The following is a 19,697-nucleotide window of genomic DNA, read 5'->3' on the forward strand; positions in this document are numbered from 1 at the left end:
TATTTAAAAATATTCATGGTCATGAATATCAGGATTGATCATTCATGATTTTTATGAGTTTGTTTGCTTGTTTGTTTAAATTCCTAGCCTTTTTTAAAAATTTATTTCTTAGTTCCCGTCACATTACTGGAATATACTTTATATTCTTTTCTCTTCTTCTTTTTTGTATATGGGAAATTTAAAATCCTCTTTCACCATCGATGCTATATGAGACATGGATCTACAGCTAAACTTAGAATTCAAACAACATAAGTTTCACCTGAAATTGAACCTGGGTTTCCCATACCAAAAGAGAAAATCATTTAATCACAAGAGAACTTCGGAACACTTACTAAAAACAAATCTGGAAATGTGTTTCTGTTGCTGTATTGCTAACTTCAAGAGCCTATAACACTGTAATGAACAGCAGACCACTCATGGTTTAATCATTGCTATAGAATAGGTAGCAATTGCTTTCTTGGATTTTTCTTATAGTACAAAAAATATAGAAACTAGTTGTGTGGTTCAATAGATTACATTTTCGCATAATTGTGGTCAGTTCGTGTCACCACTTCACATTAATGATGGTCGAATTTCTTCTTTCACCTAAGAAATTTTTGCGATTTGTTGGTGTGACAAAATCTTATTGTGGCCATTTCTGGCCAGTTCGCAATTTGGAAATTGTTTCCGAAAATCTTTTCGAAAATTGGTAAATTGTCACAACAATAGTGTGTTGTTTGCTCATTCAAGAATGCATGGTACTATTCACAATCTGCATGATCAGAGCGAAATTTTCATAGGGTTACCAGATTGCGAGGGTAGAAAAATATTACATTTTACAATGACTCGAGGAATAATAACATTAGCTATTATTATTATTATTATTATTATTATTATTATTATTATTATTATTATTATTATTATTATTATTATTATTATTATTATTATTATTATTATTATTATTATTATTATTATTATTATACGTTTCAACGTTTGTCGTCGTAAAATAAATATGGCAATAGATCGCAGCAAGTGATTTCTAGAAACTGATTCAGCATCTCAAGGAAAGGTACCAACCGTATCCACCCACCGATTTCAATAGAGATCTTACTCAACCAAGACAAAAAGCAAGAACAAAAAGCATTCTTTTAAATCAATTTTTGCGTCCCAGCGGTAGATTTGATTTCCTCCCATAATTCGTTATTGAAACCGGAAATGGTATTCTATTTTTGGTTCTTGTGTTAACGACAGGATACAGCGCGAAGTTGTTTTTTTAAAAAAAATGATTCTGCGTCCCAAGTATACATTCCGTTTTCCTTTTTATCATTTTACTAAAACCAAAAGTGCTAGAAATTTACTACTTCTTCCGGTTTCTCCACAGAGAGAAAAAAAACTGTAAGCGATAGCGAGAAATGACTTCCTGATATGGCCTCGCATATTCCAAAATTGAATTTTGTCTGGAATTTTATCTGTTTATTGAAATCGGAAGTGGTGGAAATATACTGGTCTCAAAGGGAATACATAGCGACAAGCAATTTTTTGACATGGATTATAGTATCGCAAGGATACGTTTTATCTCTGACTTTGTTCCTCTGTTGCAGCGGCAATAATTGGCAACTACAACTTCCGGTTTCAATATTAATGTACATAGAGCAAACACAATAAGAAGTAGCAGGTAATAGCTTTTTGGTGTGTTTTCAGCGTCCGCTATTCAAGTAGTTATAAGGGAGACACGGTAGCTCACCTCTGGAGTAGAGAGCTTACTTTTGGTGTGCGGGGTTCTTGGTTTGGTCCCCGACCAAGTAAGTTTGTGGTAGACAACATCCTGTCCGTGGGTTTTCTGGGGGCACTTCCGTTTTCTCCCACATTCTTATTCCGCCGTTTCTACCATCATCATTCACTTGCCTTCATCATTCACTTGCCTTACTTATCCTCCTCCTTTAGCCTAAAGAGTGTAATCGTGGGACATTAAACTGAAATATTTTAGTTTGAAGTAGTTATAAAAGTACTACTTCAAGTTTGAGTATTGAATTTGAATAGTTTGTAAGTCTACCATAGTTCCACACTGTGAAACGAAACTCACTTGATATTATCATAAACCCTTAGAATAAAAAAATATTGCAAAATTAATAGTAAATATACCTGAAGCCAAAGGGAGTTAAATAATGAAGTAGATGATATAGAAAAAGTCAAATTTGAAAAATTAATAAATATCAACTTTCAGCAAGAGAAACGTCATTATTGAAAAAAAAAAAGGTCGCAGTAATACCACTTAACATGGAATGGAATATAAATAACCAATTGTAGCCAGCTCTAATAAAGTCGACAGAGTAATATTTTGCTTACCTCTTACGATCTTTTGAAACTTCCATAAACTGTGAAAAAGAGTACTCTACTAAAAAGAGGAGAGACTAAAAAGTAGATATTCTTGCAAAAAAGGATATGCACTTTTAAAAGGATTCATCTGATAAACCTATAAATTTTCAGCGTCACCAGAACAACGTAACGAAAATGGCGTGCAATGTAAATCTTGCGCTCGTGTTGGAACACCTTTTATAAAACAATATGAGACCACTGGCGCAAATCCCGAGGGGGTGAGGGGAACACGTCCCCTCCAATCTTGGAACTGAGGGGGATTGCCCCCCCAATAATCCGATTTGAAATGTGTTTTTGGGGACAAATTTGTTTATTTTTGTCCGGTTGCCACAAAGGAACGTAAGATGAAATTGATGTCCCTCAGAATAAGCCTCAAATCTGCTGCCTCCCAATATTGAAGACAACTCTGCTCCTTTGATCCTTCATAATATTTTGGACATCGCAAAAGAAAAGAAAAAAAAGAAAAAAAGAAAAGAAAAAATGAGAACGGTCTTACCCGTCCCCCCAATGTGTTGAAGACAGATTTGCGCCGGTGTATGAGGCAATATTAAATACTAGCTGTAAGTACCTGTCGTTACTGGATCTTAATCAGAACCTGGGTAATAAGAGAGGAAGAGGAATGCCCTTATTCCATTGCCCGGGCATGTGTCTTAATGCTGTTATGTAAACCCGCGTAACCAATGCGTAATGTTGGTTGCATACAGATAAGGTATTCTTAGAAACCGAGATAACGTATGCACGTTTTCATATATATTTTGAACTCACTTACCTGAAACTCGAAAAACCGATTAGATTTGCTGAAGACCTATTTGTGTATAAAATTTGGTGACCCCTAGGTGAACCTTTTCCATGTGTGAAGTCATTGACAGACACACACAAACACGCTTGTTATTTTATTATTATTGTTACTAACTGTAACCACCTATCGTTGCAGGGTCTTAATTCACAACCTGAATAATGATAATAAAAAAAAAAGAGTAAGCATGCGTCGTGTTACTTCATAATCTGGATGAAGTCCTTTGCTCAATTATTTATCCTTTGGTGTTATACAAGCCTACACAAGGAATATGTAGTTGGGGTTGCATACAAGCAATGCGTTCTTACCAGTTTCAGAAACGTTCTTTACATTTTTATCCCCGGAAATAAGACACCCCTAACCGAAAATCGGAAAAGTTTAGTAGGTTATAGATATGGTGAAGATCTATCTGTGTATAAAAATTGGTGTCTCTGAGTCATTTCGAATAGCTGATGACAGACACACACGCACACATAGTATTATTTTAGTATTATTAAAAGATTAAAGCTGTATATGCAGTGAAATTAGTCATTGAGTGAGTGTCGTGGACTACAAAACACTGTTTCAGATATTATTTTTGAAGAGAGGGAGAACTTTCCTATGATATCAAGCTTTTACAACAACAATGGGGTTTCGAGAAGCAATCAAGAGGAGAAAACAACAATAAAGAAAGAATAACAAAAAAGAGGGTAAGAAAAGGGGAAATAAAGGAAGATTTTTGTTGTGTGAGGTACTTTATTGACTTTAATGCATTAAAAGTGATCCATAAAAGCATTCCTTTTTTTTTCTTAATCGAAATATTTTTCTTTTGATGACGTTAACAACCAATTTTCTTTGGCTTTGTGACTCAAGGAGTGAGAGTACCTTTTCCTGGAAACAAAACCAAACAAGAGTTTTGATAACAAGCAAAAGGTATACGTAGAGTTGAGATCCATATTTGGCTTTCGCTTATTAGAGCCTTTGTTTTTCTACTTAAAAAATGAAAATGCTCAAGTTCTTTCCTGCTTTAGAGCTTATTTTCTGTCTCCCTTTGTTGTTCTAAAAATAATTTAATAAAAAGTATAGCAGTATAGCTTGTAGTGGGAATTACTTCCTTTTATGGAGTGCTCTTTTGTTCCTTCGTGTCTCATAATATTGTGCGAGGGTTGCTCGGAAAGCTCGTGGATCGAAATCATTATTCGGGAGTCAGTAATAGGGTTGATGTGAAGTTTCTTTTCGAAATAGCGTCTTCCACACACACTATACACCATTTCCAGTGTTGCACTAACTTCATAAAATGTTGTTACAGAACATTTTCTGAGAGTCCACGTAAAAAGTGGATTTGGCGGCTTTCACTTCTTCGTGGTCAGTGCTAAGCTACCTTCCACGCAAACCCAGAAATTGCAGGGTTTGAGATCTGAGCTGAATGGAGGATGATCTTGAGGCTGCTCACCAATTTTTTGCTGACCACTGGACTGCTGTTTTTACTCTGATCCAAGACTCGTGAATGGTGATTATTCTATTCAAAAATTGAGGATATTGTGTCACTGATTGAAGAAATTCCATGCAACATTGAACGCATTGAAGCTTCTGTTCTTTGCTCAAAGAACGTGGTACTCATTTTGCACAAACATGAGACTTTTCTTAGGTGTTCGTTAAAATTCCGAGATATCTTGCTACATCAACATTCAATTTAGCTGCCAGTTAACGAATTGATAAATATCTTCACGAATCGATAAATATTGAATCCGGAAGTAGTCGTAAATTACAACCACTTCAGGTTTTGGTAGAGTTTTGCGAGTGGTGATGGTGAATCGATTGAAGAAAATCCCTTGCCGCTATGTGTTTCATTTTTGTTCTATGATAATAAATATTGAAACATGAACGCTTAATTTAAACCCTTCCGGTTTGGATAGAGGGTTAATGGAGAATATGAAATCTACTCTTGGAAAGCTGAATCAATTGCAAGAAACCACATCTCGCTTTCTCGTACTGATTTTGGTCTATGGAAATCAGTTTTGAAACCGGAAGTAGTATTAAATTTGAGGCACTTCCGGTTTTTGTAGAGTGTGTTTAGGATAGTCAAGGTTTGTTGCCTTGAGACGCTGAATCGTTTGCAAAAAAACACTTCTCGCTGTTACTGTTTTTGTTCTATCACAATAAACGTTGAAACTGGAAATGACTAATTTGAACCACTCCCAGTTTGAACAGAGATGGAACCTATTCTTAGGACGGTGAATCGAGAAAGCGCATTTCGATATCTCTTACTCATTTTGCTCTGATACCTGTCGACAGACAGACAGACAAAGGTGTTGTGTAAGTCTTCCTGCACTTATGCATAGCATAGTTTGGAAACATAAAAGTCAAATTTTATCATTTAGTCTTTACAATACAGAAAGTAATGGAAATTTAGACATCAATATTACAAGAATTAATAATAATTACAATAGATGTACTCGTCCTTACATGTACAATCCTCACGCCTAAGATCCCGGAGGAAGCTCATCTGGTTCGGATCCTCGCTAAGCTGTAGGTTCACGTTTAATATAGCCTCCCTGCATAAAGGAATGCGAAGCTCTAGTCAATCAACCAACGTTTTACCTAAGATGTAGACCACTAAAATAATGTTTTATTCAATTGAAGGACCCCAATGTAGAGTGTTCACCGGAATAATTACTATCATACCCATGCCAAAATCGTAAGAAAAACTCTGTTTTCCTTCTCTTTCTCTGTTTTCTATCTTTACACTATTCTGAACCACTGTCATTATTATTATTTTCATTACTTTTTAGGTGACTTGCCTGAACAAACAAATGCTGCAATCTGCTGTTCTATATACAGATGATAAAACCTAGTGTTATTCAAAAGTAAAGTTTTCTTAGGTGACAAAAAAGTCAGTTAAACTTTTGTTTGTTTGTTGTCATTATTGTTGTTCTTTCTAGAATTCTGTGTTCTGAAGGTAATAATCTTGAGAGCGTTATGTAAGCGTCAAGTGGCTTATGACATTTTGTTGTAGTTCGTGGAAAAATGTGTTTATGAATCCATGACAACGGGTGGCATCTGGGATTTTAATACCATCAGTACAAGCAGTGATGAATGAAATATGTAGGAACACCAAATAGTTAGAATAAAATTAGTTATCATGAAAGAGACTACAAGTCTTGCTTCTTTGATCTTTAATTAACTACATTTTAATTTAAAACAAACTCACAGTTGCGTAGTTCTTTAGCTTTTGTTATCATTTCAAATAAAACAAACAATATTTTTTGAAATATATTGAAGAAATTTAAATATAGAAAAATTATTCAGCAAAGTAAAAACTAATATTTTGTTATTATCTTGTATCATTATATTATACAAATAAAAATTAAATTGTGGAAGAGTCTATTTCATATTTTTTCGAGTTTGGTCGGAAATTTCAGTTTAGTGAGATTATGAGTTGACATATAATAAGGGCTCCTACACCAAGCGAGCTAAAGGACAAAGTGTGTTATTAACATTATAGGGATGGAAAAGAATTGTCTGAAAGATTGAAAGTACTCGTAATTAGCCACTAAAATTATATGTAAAAATAAGAGTGTAATTAATCCAAGGATTTTTTTTTTTAAATTAGAACGTGGTCAAGAGAGTGGATGTTGTATGTATATGGTTGCTTGAAGTTGAATGTTCCTTTCAGCACATAAGCTATATGAGACGGATCCTATGATGGATTCCGAAGTTTTAAAGCAGTTAAAATTTGTTTTTTCGCATTAGAACACGCTCAACGTATCTCAAAAGTATTAATTATAACGCGTTATTTTTTTTAAATCGTAAGCAACACATATTCCACTTGTTTAAAATGTTGCAAAAACAGAGATACTACAATGTACTACTTAAGTGTTCTGAAACTTTGTAGTAAAATTCCTGTTTTATGCAACCATAATAACCTAAGAGTATGTATGGTTGCCTATAAGCATGTTACTTTGCTTCTTGTATTTTAATTAACCCGAATACCGTTGAGGTGTTACGTAATCTAGCTTCAGAGATTACCATCATATCCTAAAATAATTTATGTGGACCACCGGGAAGGTATACGCCTTTAAACCAAAAAAAAAAAAAAAAAAATGAATAAAAGTAATCAAAGTCCGTAAATCTTTGTCCAAGTTAGGAATTACAATAATAGGAATGATAATTCCATTTTTGCCATATAAACGACAATTTGTTTGTAAAATAGCTGTTAACTATTAATAAACAGCAAGTATTGTTTCACAAAACTGCTCTGTCAAAGTTTGTACAGAATCCATTGCAGAGATTATTACACTTTGTGTAATGCTGTCCTGTAGTAGAAGTTCTGTAGTAGATATGTTTAATGCATATTTAAAACACTACTTTCTCCACATAATTTAGCATCGTAGAAGCAAGATTTATGAATTGTAACCAAATATGTATACTGTTTACCACTATCAATAGGAGTATATCTGTTGTGCTCAATTTACAGTAAAAGTTAATAAAATATTATTTGCTTATATTTGAACGTATTCTCTAATGCCTGTGACTATGGTCATTGGTACTTATAAATAATGTATGGTTTCTGTTGTGTATTAATTTTGCCTTCTAAAGTTCTTGTATGTTTTTTTATTTCTCCTAGATTCCAACGCCAGAGCGGAGAAGGGCTATTTCAGTCCATGGCGTCAATGTAAATATTACTCCCATAATCGTGAGCGATGTGGGGATGATATTTCAAGATTCAAACCTGTAGGTGAGTACACTGTGCATTTGTTCCTCACATATATTTATACTAAATTTTGGAGCTGAGTATAAGTTATTGAATGGATTCATTAACTTAGTTTGGACGATTTCATTTCAAGAATTACCGCTCATGCCAGTAATAAAAGTGCCCATGCTTGGAAAAGTTTCTAATTGCGCTGTTTTGCTAACTTTATAACGTGGAATCCAATAGAATCAATTTTAAGCTTATCTATTCGTAGGGTTACAAGAAAAATTACCTCAAAATTTGGATATTTTATATTTATTTATATCCCACATATGAGATCACATTTCTAGGATGTTCGTGTTTGAAAATAGTTCCATTAGATTCAATGTTCTCAAAATAATATAAAAAGCGAAATTAAAATTGCATCCAAAGGTGGGCACCTTTCCCATTGGCATAAACAATATCTCAAAGACTCATGTTTTAAAGGATTCCTGCATTGTTCGTCTTTTCCCGTTTCGCCTTATGACTTCTAGCAATGCAATTTGCATGTAAAACCCGTAATCACTTTCCATCTTGATGTAAGGCGGAACGCACTGTTAAAAGTACTTTCTTAAATCTGAGAAACCGTTTCTTATCTGTGCATCGAGAATATCTTTTCTTAGAAACAAGAGTTTGAATCTCTCATTAATGAGAAATGAAGAAAAGTAGAGGAGGTTGTACATAGAGAGACGAGAAAATATACTGTTTTTTTTCCTTATGAACGAGAATTGCCAAATCTCATTTCTAAGAAAATATTGTCTCGGTGCCCAGATAAGAAACGGTTTCTCAAATTTAAGAGATTATTTTTAACAGTGCGGGAAATCTCGATGTGCATTTTCCCGTTTCGCCGTACGAACTTTATGCTGGTAGGCCTGCAAATGCATTCATAGATATAATTTAATTTGTTTATTCATATAACAATATAAATACAGTAACTACAAAAAGTACAGAAAATATACATAAGATACTATTTATCTTCCGTATGTATACAATAAGCAACAGCATCTAAGTATTACATTAGAGAAATCTGTTACTGTTCATTCTACATTTCAAAATATACAGGCAAATGTTTGTCTCCAGTTATATTTCTGGTGTCTTGCAGCATGCCCTGCTAAAAGCATGGCTATTGAAGCTTCATTTTCTGATTGCTCCTGCTTTAGTAATTCAATTAGCCTATATCTATTGAGGTGAGGATTTCCAGCACTTCTATTTAACTTTGAGTGCCAACCCTCTGCTCGATTTGTGGTCCTATCCTCTTCATTATCAAAATGGTTTCAAACATGTTCAAAATGGTTCCAAATAAATGGTAATAAAAATGGTTCCAGAAATGAAGTAAATAAGTCGCTTGAAGAATTCTTAATTAAGTAATTACCAATAGAATAATTATAAACATAATGAGCTTATGCAATAAAGACTGTTGCAAATTGAATTTGATAATTGGTAGCACATTGGCATACTATAAGGTATTTGTAATAACCAGAAGCTGCTTTTTAAGAACGTGAAGCAGCTACCCTAGCAGCATAACAGCATAAAATACATTTAAGCCAAGCTTGCAAGGCAGAGCTCCAGACTTGTAACAAGTCTCCCACCCTTATTACAAGTCTATATTTGACGTATCTTTGAGCCTACCTGCCATAATCGTGGGACGTAAAACTTAAAGATCTCATTTCGTAGATTTATTAAACATCATAGCTTTGTGACTAAATAAATTAACAATAACATATAAAAAATCAAGCGCTTTTTTATTGTTATCCTTTCTCAGGGACTCCAAAGACTTTTAGTATGTAAGTGCTTCTCTTTTATTTCTATTCGGCCAGTCTTCGGGGGGCGCGGTGGCTCAGTGGTAGAGCGTTCACCTCTAATGCATGGGATCCTTAGTTCGATTCCAGCTGGCGCCAAGTGAGCTTCGTGGTGGACAAATATCGTGTACATGGGTTTTTCGAGGCTCTCCTGTTTGCTCCCACTTTTTTCATTCCACCATTTCATTCATTTCTCATCATAATCGTCTCCTTTAGCCTATCCGGCTAAAAAACTTCAAGATTTCATTTCATTTCGTATGAGAGAACTTTCAATCTGCTCATTTCTCGGAGGATGCGTGTATTCACGAGATGAAGATTCAAATTTATCACAAATTAGAACAACTGTGACCTTACACCCTTCACTACAATTGCAATATTATTTTGACTCGCGACGATAGTTTATCTGATAAATATGTTCTCCGTAACACAGTAACCTTTCCCTTCGTTTCTGTCCTGTAAAAGATGCAGCCATTTTACACACTTAAACACACTTGCACTTACACACTTTCGAGTGACGAACTCAGTACTGATCAGGAACTTTTACTCATGAGACTCAGTATGAAACTACTTGAGCAACATACGATCTTTAAATGAGACATCTAATCGGATGCTTGTTCCTTGATTGACTCCTAACGATCAATCATCTTACAGAGAACGAAGTTACACAAAAATTCCAAAATCCCTCCCCCCTGCTCTACCCTTGCAAATGTATAGAAATAATCCAATTACATGAATATAAATATTAATTATCATGCCTTTTCAATAATTTATCCGACTGACAAGAGCGGACTTGCCTACCTGGCTACCCAGCAATCGCCAACATGATAAAGAAGAAAGTATACCTAGGTATTTCTTGGAAAAAGATTTTGTTTAAATATTTAACCTTAGTCTCTATACTAGACAGATGCTTTTATCTTCTAGTGCTAGATAGTTTAAAATTTTTCCTTGCACACTATCTTTAAAATTCAAAGAAGGGTTGCTTTGATTATAATGTATAAAATATGGTTAAAATGTATCAGAATAATAAGTACGGTATTGTCGATAATTATCGGAAATATTTATGATTCATATTAGGGATGGCCACAAAGTTCCGGTTCTCGAAGATCCGGTTTTCCGAACCTGTTCTGGAACCGGTTCTGGACCTGGATCCGAAAACCCAGTTCCAGAACCGGATCTTAGGAACCGATTCCAGACCTGGATCCGAAAACCCGGCTCCAGAACCGGATCTTAGGAACCGGTTCCAGAACCCGATCTTAGAAACCGGTTCCACATCTGGATCTGAAAACCCGGTTCAGAACCGGATCTTAGGAACCGGTTCCAGACCTGGATCCGAAAGAACCCAAAGAGCCGTAAAGGAGGCACAAAGTTCACCTTCAAAACACTGCAAAAAGGACCATGCGCTTGTGCCCTCCCCGCCCAGACCCGCCTGTGCCCCCAGAAAAAAAAAATTGGTCCACCAGTGGGTGTTTAGCCAAATGAGTTGGCCAGTTTTCCTGTTTAGCCAATGAGTTTGCCAGTTTCCCAGTTTATTTAGCCAAATGAGACAAAGTTTTCCGTTTTTATGGATATAAATGAAAGAAAAAAGCTCGAAGAAAATATAAGATTAAACTTAAACACCATTATACAATATGTAGTATAGCAATAAATTCGCAACTTTGCATCCAGTTAGGCAAATCAGAGTATCGCAGTGGATGATTAATTTAATTTTTTAAAATTATTTTAACGTATTAGCATTGTTCATTAAAAAAAATACTCCATTTGCTGTAGGCAGAGAGTGGGTCCCAGGAGTCCGAATTCCCTTCCCCGAAATCCAGACTTTTCTGTAAAGTTTGTCTAATTTTAAGGGCGATATTACAAATGTTAATTCAATTTGTTCTCATATTGAATTTGGACACTTCCCTCCGAAATTAATTCCTGCTCACGTCCCTAACTGCAAATATTAAACAGGTTTAATAAACATATAACAAGCAAACCCTGTTTAGCAGGATATGATTTGGAGATCCAGCTCCCTATTCCTCTCCCCTGTTACTCTCTGTATATTGTACCCCTATTATAAGTTCCTTGTTGCTTTCTTCTTAAAAAAAAATGTTAACTTTACCAAATAAACCTATCCTTCCTTTGGGCTGTGGAAGAGTTTATTATTTTTTTTCCTACCTAAGTATAGTAGTACACTTTTTGCTTGAATTTTTTTTGCACACTAATGAACGTTGGAATCAGACTGTTTGATGTCTGGGAAGTTTTGTGAATCGGAATTTGTGCAAGAATGTTTTCATTACGCAATAAATGAAACATGATTATGAGTACTATCATTTTAATTTGTCCTTTTTCTTTACACGTAAGTAGTGAGCGTCGGCGAGGGTTTTTTCACTCTTCAAAAATTTTCTGCACTTCTGATCCGAGTTCAGTTGTTTCAGAGGAGTTACAATTCTATTTCTGCATAGAATAAACGATTTTCATTGAGGTTAAAAGAAATAAAATACACGTAAGGTGGATAGTGTTACAAGTGATTCTACTGTTTTACATACAAAAGCAGACACTTACGCACACCAGAAGTTGTAGTAGGACATGTTTATGACGTTTTTCTTTTTTTTTCTAATTAGGCATAGCTTTGTTTCCGTGAATTGCAGTAGGGCGTCGAAAATTCGGATTCGTGAGCCGTGATGGTCGGATTCGTGGGTGAAAATTTTGATGGTGGGCCAAAGTTCACCAGTTCACTCCTGTCCTGTGATCATTAATTCTAAGTTCTGAATTCCAATTCATTACATTGTTACCTTCTTTCTCAATGAAATTTGTTTCTTTCTAGTTTCTTAGTATCCTTCTGTTGAGCATTTTAATTGCATTTATATTTGCTAAAGCAGGGCTACCAATATATGAAAATTATTGTAAAGCCAAAGGGGAATTACCGTTTTGCCTTACGATAACAAGTCATCAAGTACCAATTTTTGATTGACATTTCCTGCGATAAGAATCATAAGGCAAAACAGGAGACACGGTTTTAAACTAGTTTCACTGGATTCAGCATTCTCAAATTAGAATAAAAAGTGCTACAAGAAATGTATCCAAGCATGGACAATTTACCCTTGAGATAAGCGATACTTCAAAGACCCAAAATAATTTAACGTAACTATATTGTGTTAAACATCTACTTTTAAGTTGTTTTTCTTTCATATTCTCCGTCCGTTTCGTCACAAATATTCTGCCATCACTGGTAGGCTGTTTGCTGCCACTTTACAAGCTTATGTAAGATTTTTCCAATTAGTATCATTAATCAATTATAATCATCGTCCCTTTCCTTTTTCTTTTCCGTACCTTCTATCACGTATCCAATAAGGAAAAATGCTTTTCAAATAATCAAACTATTTTCCAATTTTTTACCTGTCTCGGGTAGTGATGGAATTTCTTCGGTCGTATGAATCACTTGGTTCACGACTTTGCCTGGATAATCCGGGTTTGGGTCTCGTTCCTCATACCTATTGATGCTGTTATTCGGAAGTGGCAGAAATTGTATGACTTGTACAGTATTATTGCAGAATTTTCCAGTGGATTAATGATTTTCGACCATTCGAGTTCGAATATTCATTTCTTTGATTTCCCAAGTGACGTTTATTAATCAACGTATCATGTCTTGAATAATTCAAATGAAATTTCATGTTTATTCGTCTTTCTACACTGAACAGTACTACAGTGGGTTTGAACGTAAATTTTACAGAAAAAAAGTTTAACACAATGGTATATCTCATATTTTACACCAAGAGTTTGCAAGCTTTACTGTACACAGTAAAAAATGGTTGTGTTATTTCAAATCAATTTTAACATAGGGCAGTGGTTCCAGCGGATTACCACTATGCGGTGTTAGTTCAAAACAGACCCCGCGGTGTTGGTGTTTAACACAGGGGTGTGTTACGTCTTTAACACACAACCGGTGTTGAGCGGTGTTAAATTCGGATCTGTGTTAGTATTTTTGGTGTTGATTCGACACCATGTCAGGGTCGGTAGTGTGGAGAAAAGTGTTGAGTGTTACTTGTGGCGGTGTTGGCCCAACACGAAGAAAGTAACACAGAGTGTAGTGTGTTAATTATTTTGTGTTGATATTACACCATGTCAAGTATCAATATGACACAGTCCTTGTGTTACTTCAATATAATTTTCTTATTATTCCAACACACAATCTGAGTCATAATTCAAGGTCAAAGCCGTGTAAGTAACACCATTTTGGTGTTAATTCAACATTCCGTGTGTTAAAATTCAAGGCCAGACTACCAGATTAACACCGCTTTTGGTGTTAGTTCGACTCCACTTCTGTATTACTGCGACGTGGTGTTGATGTAACCATTTTTCTGGTTGGAAAACTATGTGATGTACATGCTTACGTTTACCGAAGATTCTTATTTTAAAATAAGAATAGTAAACTACCATATAGAAAATCTTCATAAAAATTTTTGTCGTCCTCCCCAACATTTATTGTGAAGTATTTCTTGATGGTGCGAAACACAACCTTCACCAACCTCTTGTTCAAGAATGATAGGAAACTCTTACCTATATTCTCATAATATGTTTGCCTCTTAATCGTGATTCTACTTATTTTCCGCCATTTTTGAAGCACAGTCCCGATGTTGAGTGGTGAGCTCTAGTGCAGTGTAGAAGTGAAAGTAATACAATGTTGTTTCTCTCTGTTAACATATTTCTTCAGAAACATTATGTAAAACAATTGAAAACACATCGCCCGGTTTACATGTTGATATTTTGCGTATACCTGGATTTGTTTAGTATTTCTTTCTACTGTGTTTGACTGTAGCTTCAATTCATAAGCCTTTATAATTAGATGTCCAATATATTTGACAATTACGTAGTAAACAACAACGAATATTCTACATTTGTGTTAACACACATGCTGTGTGTCATTTCAACTGCTGGCATTGCCATACAACTTCAAATGGAGAGTGAGTTTTTCTAACCACCTGTTTGTGTTATATTTGAACACAATCGTGTTAACACATAAGCATGTCGTTGAAATAACACAACGATTTTTTACAGTGTACGTAGCTATGTGCAGTAGCGTACGTAGGAATTTATTTCGGGGGGGTCTAAACTCAATATGAAGGAATCATATTAAAATTCCTAAAATTGCCCCTAAAATTAGGCTAAATGTACACAAAAATCGAAATTTCGTGGGGGTCCGGACTCCCAGGACCCACTCCTTGCGTACTTCCTTGAAACCGTGACTATCCATCTTAATAAAAACAGGGAAGTTTTATTTTCTGTGATTCTTGTGCTCATATACTCTGATAGATCTTGCAGTTATCTTTCAGTTTAATGCCTTGATACACAGACATATACTCACATACAAGTGTATACGACAAGAGAGTAACAAAATTATACATTTAGTGACTATAGAGAAAGAATATAAAGTTATGCTTGTTTGAATTACTTTGGCAGTCTCATACACATTCTTAATAAATATAACGATGTTTCGTTGTCTCTGGGTTAATCTGGGTCATATTTGGTCACTTCAGTTCAGGGGTTTGACTGCTTCTGCGTCACAGGTCATGAAGTTGATGATCCGTTTCGTCGTTGTTTTCTATTATAATTCTTCAATTTTTGCTATCAGTTCATCATCGCCTTTTCGTTATGCCGTTTTTCATTATTTGAAGTAGACTGTAAAAGAAGGAGAGTGGCAATAATACTGCAACTGGGGGGGGGGGAATAGTGCTGCCTACGAGAACCATTATAATTCTCGTCTCATTTTCAAGATGACCTAGTGATTGTACGATTATAATAAAGAACATTTAACAACATTTAAGGTACGCAAACCCTTGCAATAATTAATATGTTTTCAACGTTGTTATATCACACCCTTCGTGGACCTCTCGTGAAAAGAAAGGATTCTGATTACTTCTAGATAAAATTATGACAAAAACTAGCATAAATGTTATATATCTAACGAGACGAATCGAGACTAAAAAGAATTCTTCTAAAATCGAGATATGAGATGAGACCTACAAAATTTACGAGACGAGAAAACATTATTTGTCGCTTCGTCTCGTCTCATGGGCAATAGTACTGATGGGTAATAGTAAAAAGGATATTTCTTGCGTGAAAATGAGAAAGTTAGCTCAGGATCATGGGGTATGGAAGTTCGTAAATTTATGACAGATAGCCTCATGTAAGTGGTGAAAGATTGCAGTCAAATATCGTATTTCCCAAGTTTTAACATAAACGTCAAACATATATTTTATATGCTTTAAAGCTTTGAGTATGTTTAGAGTGAAGTGCAACATACAAGGAATAGCACATTTTGAGCTTAACACTTTAGACGAAAACGCCAGATTTGTGTACTAAATACTCACAAAAAAAAGTAAGAGAGAGAGAGAGAGAGAAAACTTTCATTCATACAACTCACTCCATCTGTGTACTTCACTTTATCTCATAAAGCATTGAGTATTTGCTCAGATTTCGGAGGTAAATGTCATGCTAGATGCTGCTGCTAAAGGAGCAACACATTCAAAGTCAGGTGATAGGAGCGTAACGGAAGTGACGTGTTGACATGGTGCTTGGAGCGTGGAAGTTCTTCCGGTTGAAGGGAAATTCCCCCTGGCAGCCGAGCTTGAAATTAATCAGATCCTGGAATCCCATCCACCACTACCAATACCTCATACAAATTCTCCTCTTTTCCTTCCTTCGCTGCCTCTGCTGCACCGTTGCCAGATTGCCTGTGATGGGTGGTGTATGAGATAACAACCCACTCCCTTTTCCTCATCTTCCCTGCAGCAAAAACACTAAATGGCTGTACACTTGCGAAGTCACGTGCGGCAAATTACTTACATTTCGCTTTTGTGTTTCAAATAAAATTTCATGTCACTCAGATTAAAAAAAAAAAAAAAAAAAAAAAAAACACAAAAAAAAGTGAAATAGAACAAACATTACAATTTGCTTTACAGGAAGAAAGGGCATATATGTAATCAAGTATATAGCTTTGAGATGCATGTTAAAACCGGTTGTGCAATTGTTGTTTCCACTTAGGGATCTGAGCCGTAGGCATATTTCATTGAATGTATGCATTATTCAGTTTCGAATCATGTATACAACATAAAGTAATTACTTTTAGAAGTTCTGTAACCGAAAACACCCTTCTTACACCTTTGGATAGAGTGAACACATTATAGCATGTGTAATAATTAACGAATATTCAACACACTTCGTTCTGTATTTGATATATATATATATATATATATATATATATATATATATATATATATATATATATATATATATATATATATATATATATATATATATATATATATATATATAATATGTATGTATGTATGTATATATGATTATGGAAAGTTGTGCCCTTGATCCAGAAATGTAAACCGACGTTGGGATGGCTCTTAGAGGTACGACTGAGCGATAACCTGTTTTGGATATTGATATGAAAACTTGATCGATACATCGAAAAATATCAAATACCAAAACAACGAGACTACTGAAATGTCGGGTGTAGTATATCGAAATATCGATAAGTAATATTTTTGGTTATCAATATATCTAAATATTGTACAGTTCTAATTCCAGGTTAGGAAATCCTCAATGCGTTAACGATTTTGAGTACCTGCGCCATTTTGGTTTTTATCTCATTGATTTATATGGGAAAGCGAGCAGGAATCCCTCTTAACGAACAAAGATTTTAATGTTTTGGTTTTAGTGATTTCCTATGTGATTTTAAATGTTCCTTGCTATCTGAAAGTGAATTTCCATTATAAATTACTTTAATATCACTGAAATTAAATTTATAAATATTAAGATCAAACTTAACAGTTTAGTATTAACAAAGCAACGGGTATTTAATTTTTTTTATATCATTCATTTTAAAGGAAAGAAAATACTTTCCATGTAAATCAAAGGGCTGTAAAAGAAAAAGAGATAATATTTCATAGGTACACCGTAAAAAATCGTTGTGTTATTTCAGCGACATGCCTATCAACAAATATAACACAAGCAGGTAGTTGGAACAACTCCCTCTCCATTTTGGGTTATGTGTCAAATGCCGGTAGTTGAAATGACACACAGCCTGTGTGTTAACACAAGTGTAGAATCTTCGGTGTTGTTTTCTGCGTGATTGCTAAATATGTTCGCCTTCTAATTATAAAGGCTTATGAATTGAAGCTAAAGTTAAACACAGTGGAAAGAAATACTTAAACAAATCCAGGTAATACGCAAAATTTCAACATGCAAACCGTGCGATGTGTTTTCAATTGTTTTACATAATGTTTCTGAAGAAATATATCAACAGTGGGAAACAACATTGTATTACTGTGTCACTTCTACAATGCACTAAAGCTCACCAGTCAACACCGGGGACTGTGTTTCAAAAATGGCGGAAAACAAGTAGAATCACGATTAAGAGGCAAACATATTATAAGAATATAGGTAAGAGTTTCCTATCATTCTTGAACAAGAGGTTGGTGAAGGTTGTGTTCCGCACCATCAAGAAATACTTCACAATAAATGTTGGGGAGGATGACAAAATTTTTTATGAAGATTTTCTATGTGAAGTGTTCCGTAGTTTACTATTCTTATTTTAAAATAAGAATCTTCGGTAAGCGTAAGCATGCACATCGCATGGTTTTCCAACACAGAAAAGTGGTTACATCAACACCGCACACGGAGTTATTTCGACATCGAAATAGGTATCGTAGTAACACAGAAGTGGAGTCGAACTAACGCTAAAAACGGTTTTAATCTGGTGGTCTGACCTTGAATTTTTAACACAGGGAGTGTTGAATTAAAGACAAAATGGTGTTACTTATACGGTTTGACCTTGAATTATGACACAGATTGTGAGTTGAAATAACACAGGGACTGTGTAGTATTGATACTTGACATGGTGTAATATCAACACAAAATAATTAACACACTACATACTGTGTTACTTTCTTGGTGTTGGGCCAACATCGCCACAAATAACCCTCAACACTTTTCTCCACACTACCGACCCTGACATTGGTGTCGAATCAACACCTAAAATACTAACACAGATCCGAATTTAACACCGCTCAACACCGGTTGTGTGTTAAAGACGTAACACACCCCCTGTGTTAAACGCCAACACCGTGGGGTCTGTGTTGAACTAACACCGCATAGTGGTAGTCCGCTGGAACCACTGCCCTGTGTTAAAATTGATTTGAATTAACACAACCATTTTTATTGTGTACTCACGCAACTCAATTAAATACTCACAAGGAAGGGTCACGCAGTGGCTCCACTGAGATCCGAACGAGACAATTGTGTTTGCATTTGATATGTTATAACTAGACGAATTCCAAAGTTATACGTGCCTCCGGGAGGAATGTCGTGAGTTACAACGTATTTTGTAATATAAAAGCTATAAAGCTGGAAGAATAGTTTGAACCGTGTCATTTGTTCGGAAACGGTTGGGTAAATGGAAAACTCGGACAATACGTATCGCATCATTTTCAAGGACACATTTTTTCTGATAAAAAAAAGTTTGCCCCAGGGTCCTCGCAGGGTCCCAAACGGGGTCCAACTCAAAATTTTCAATTTGTGGTGGACAAACACCGTGCTCGTAGGTTTTCTCGGGGTTCTCCCGTTTCCTCCCACTTTTTTCATTCCACCATTTCACTCATCTCTCATCATCACCGTCTCCTTTAGCCGAACCGGCATAACCGTGGGACGTAAAACTCAAGGATTTCATTTCATTTCAAAATTTTCAAATGGCAAGGGGGTTAAGTAGCATATCGTTTGAAAGCTGTTGTAAAATGAAAGAAAATGCAGTAAGTCTCGACTCTCTATGACAACCCTGTGCAAAATCGCGGAGGGTCAAAATATAAACTAAAACGTAATTGAAAAGTCCATGGTCAGTCCTATAAATCCGAAACGGTTAGACAAATGTAAAAATAGGAAAGGGAGTGTGGCATTATTTTCAAAGTACAAAATTAAAGTTAAAACGTCTTGTCCCAGGTGGGGTCCAACTAAAAGGTTTCAAATGGCAAGAGAGGTTAAGTAGCGAATCGTT

The 19,697-nt window shown here is 35.3% G+C and overlaps 1 protein-coding gene across 1 annotated transcript in view; it reads left to right on the forward strand.

The window, feature by feature from the left end:
• Nucleotides 1-19,697, forward strand: part of LOC145680954 (uncharacterized) — a 420,869-nt gene that overhangs the window by 291,423 nt on the left and 109,749 nt on the right. The window contains exon 2 of the mRNA XM_081752166.1: nucleotides 7,758-7,868. Within this exon, the coding sequence (XP_081608292.1) occupies nucleotides 7,758-7,868 (111 nt within the window). The remainder of the gene's footprint in view (nucleotides 1-7,757; nucleotides 7,869-19,697) is intronic.

The sequence above is a fragment of the Thermobia domestica genome, chromosome 3, assembly GCF_964235325.1.
Source record: "Thermobia domestica chromosome 3, izTheDome1.hap1.1, whole genome shotgun sequence".
In the NCBI taxonomy this organism is placed as follows: Eukaryota; Metazoa; Arthropoda; class Insecta; order Zygentoma; family Lepismatidae; genus Thermobia; species Thermobia domestica.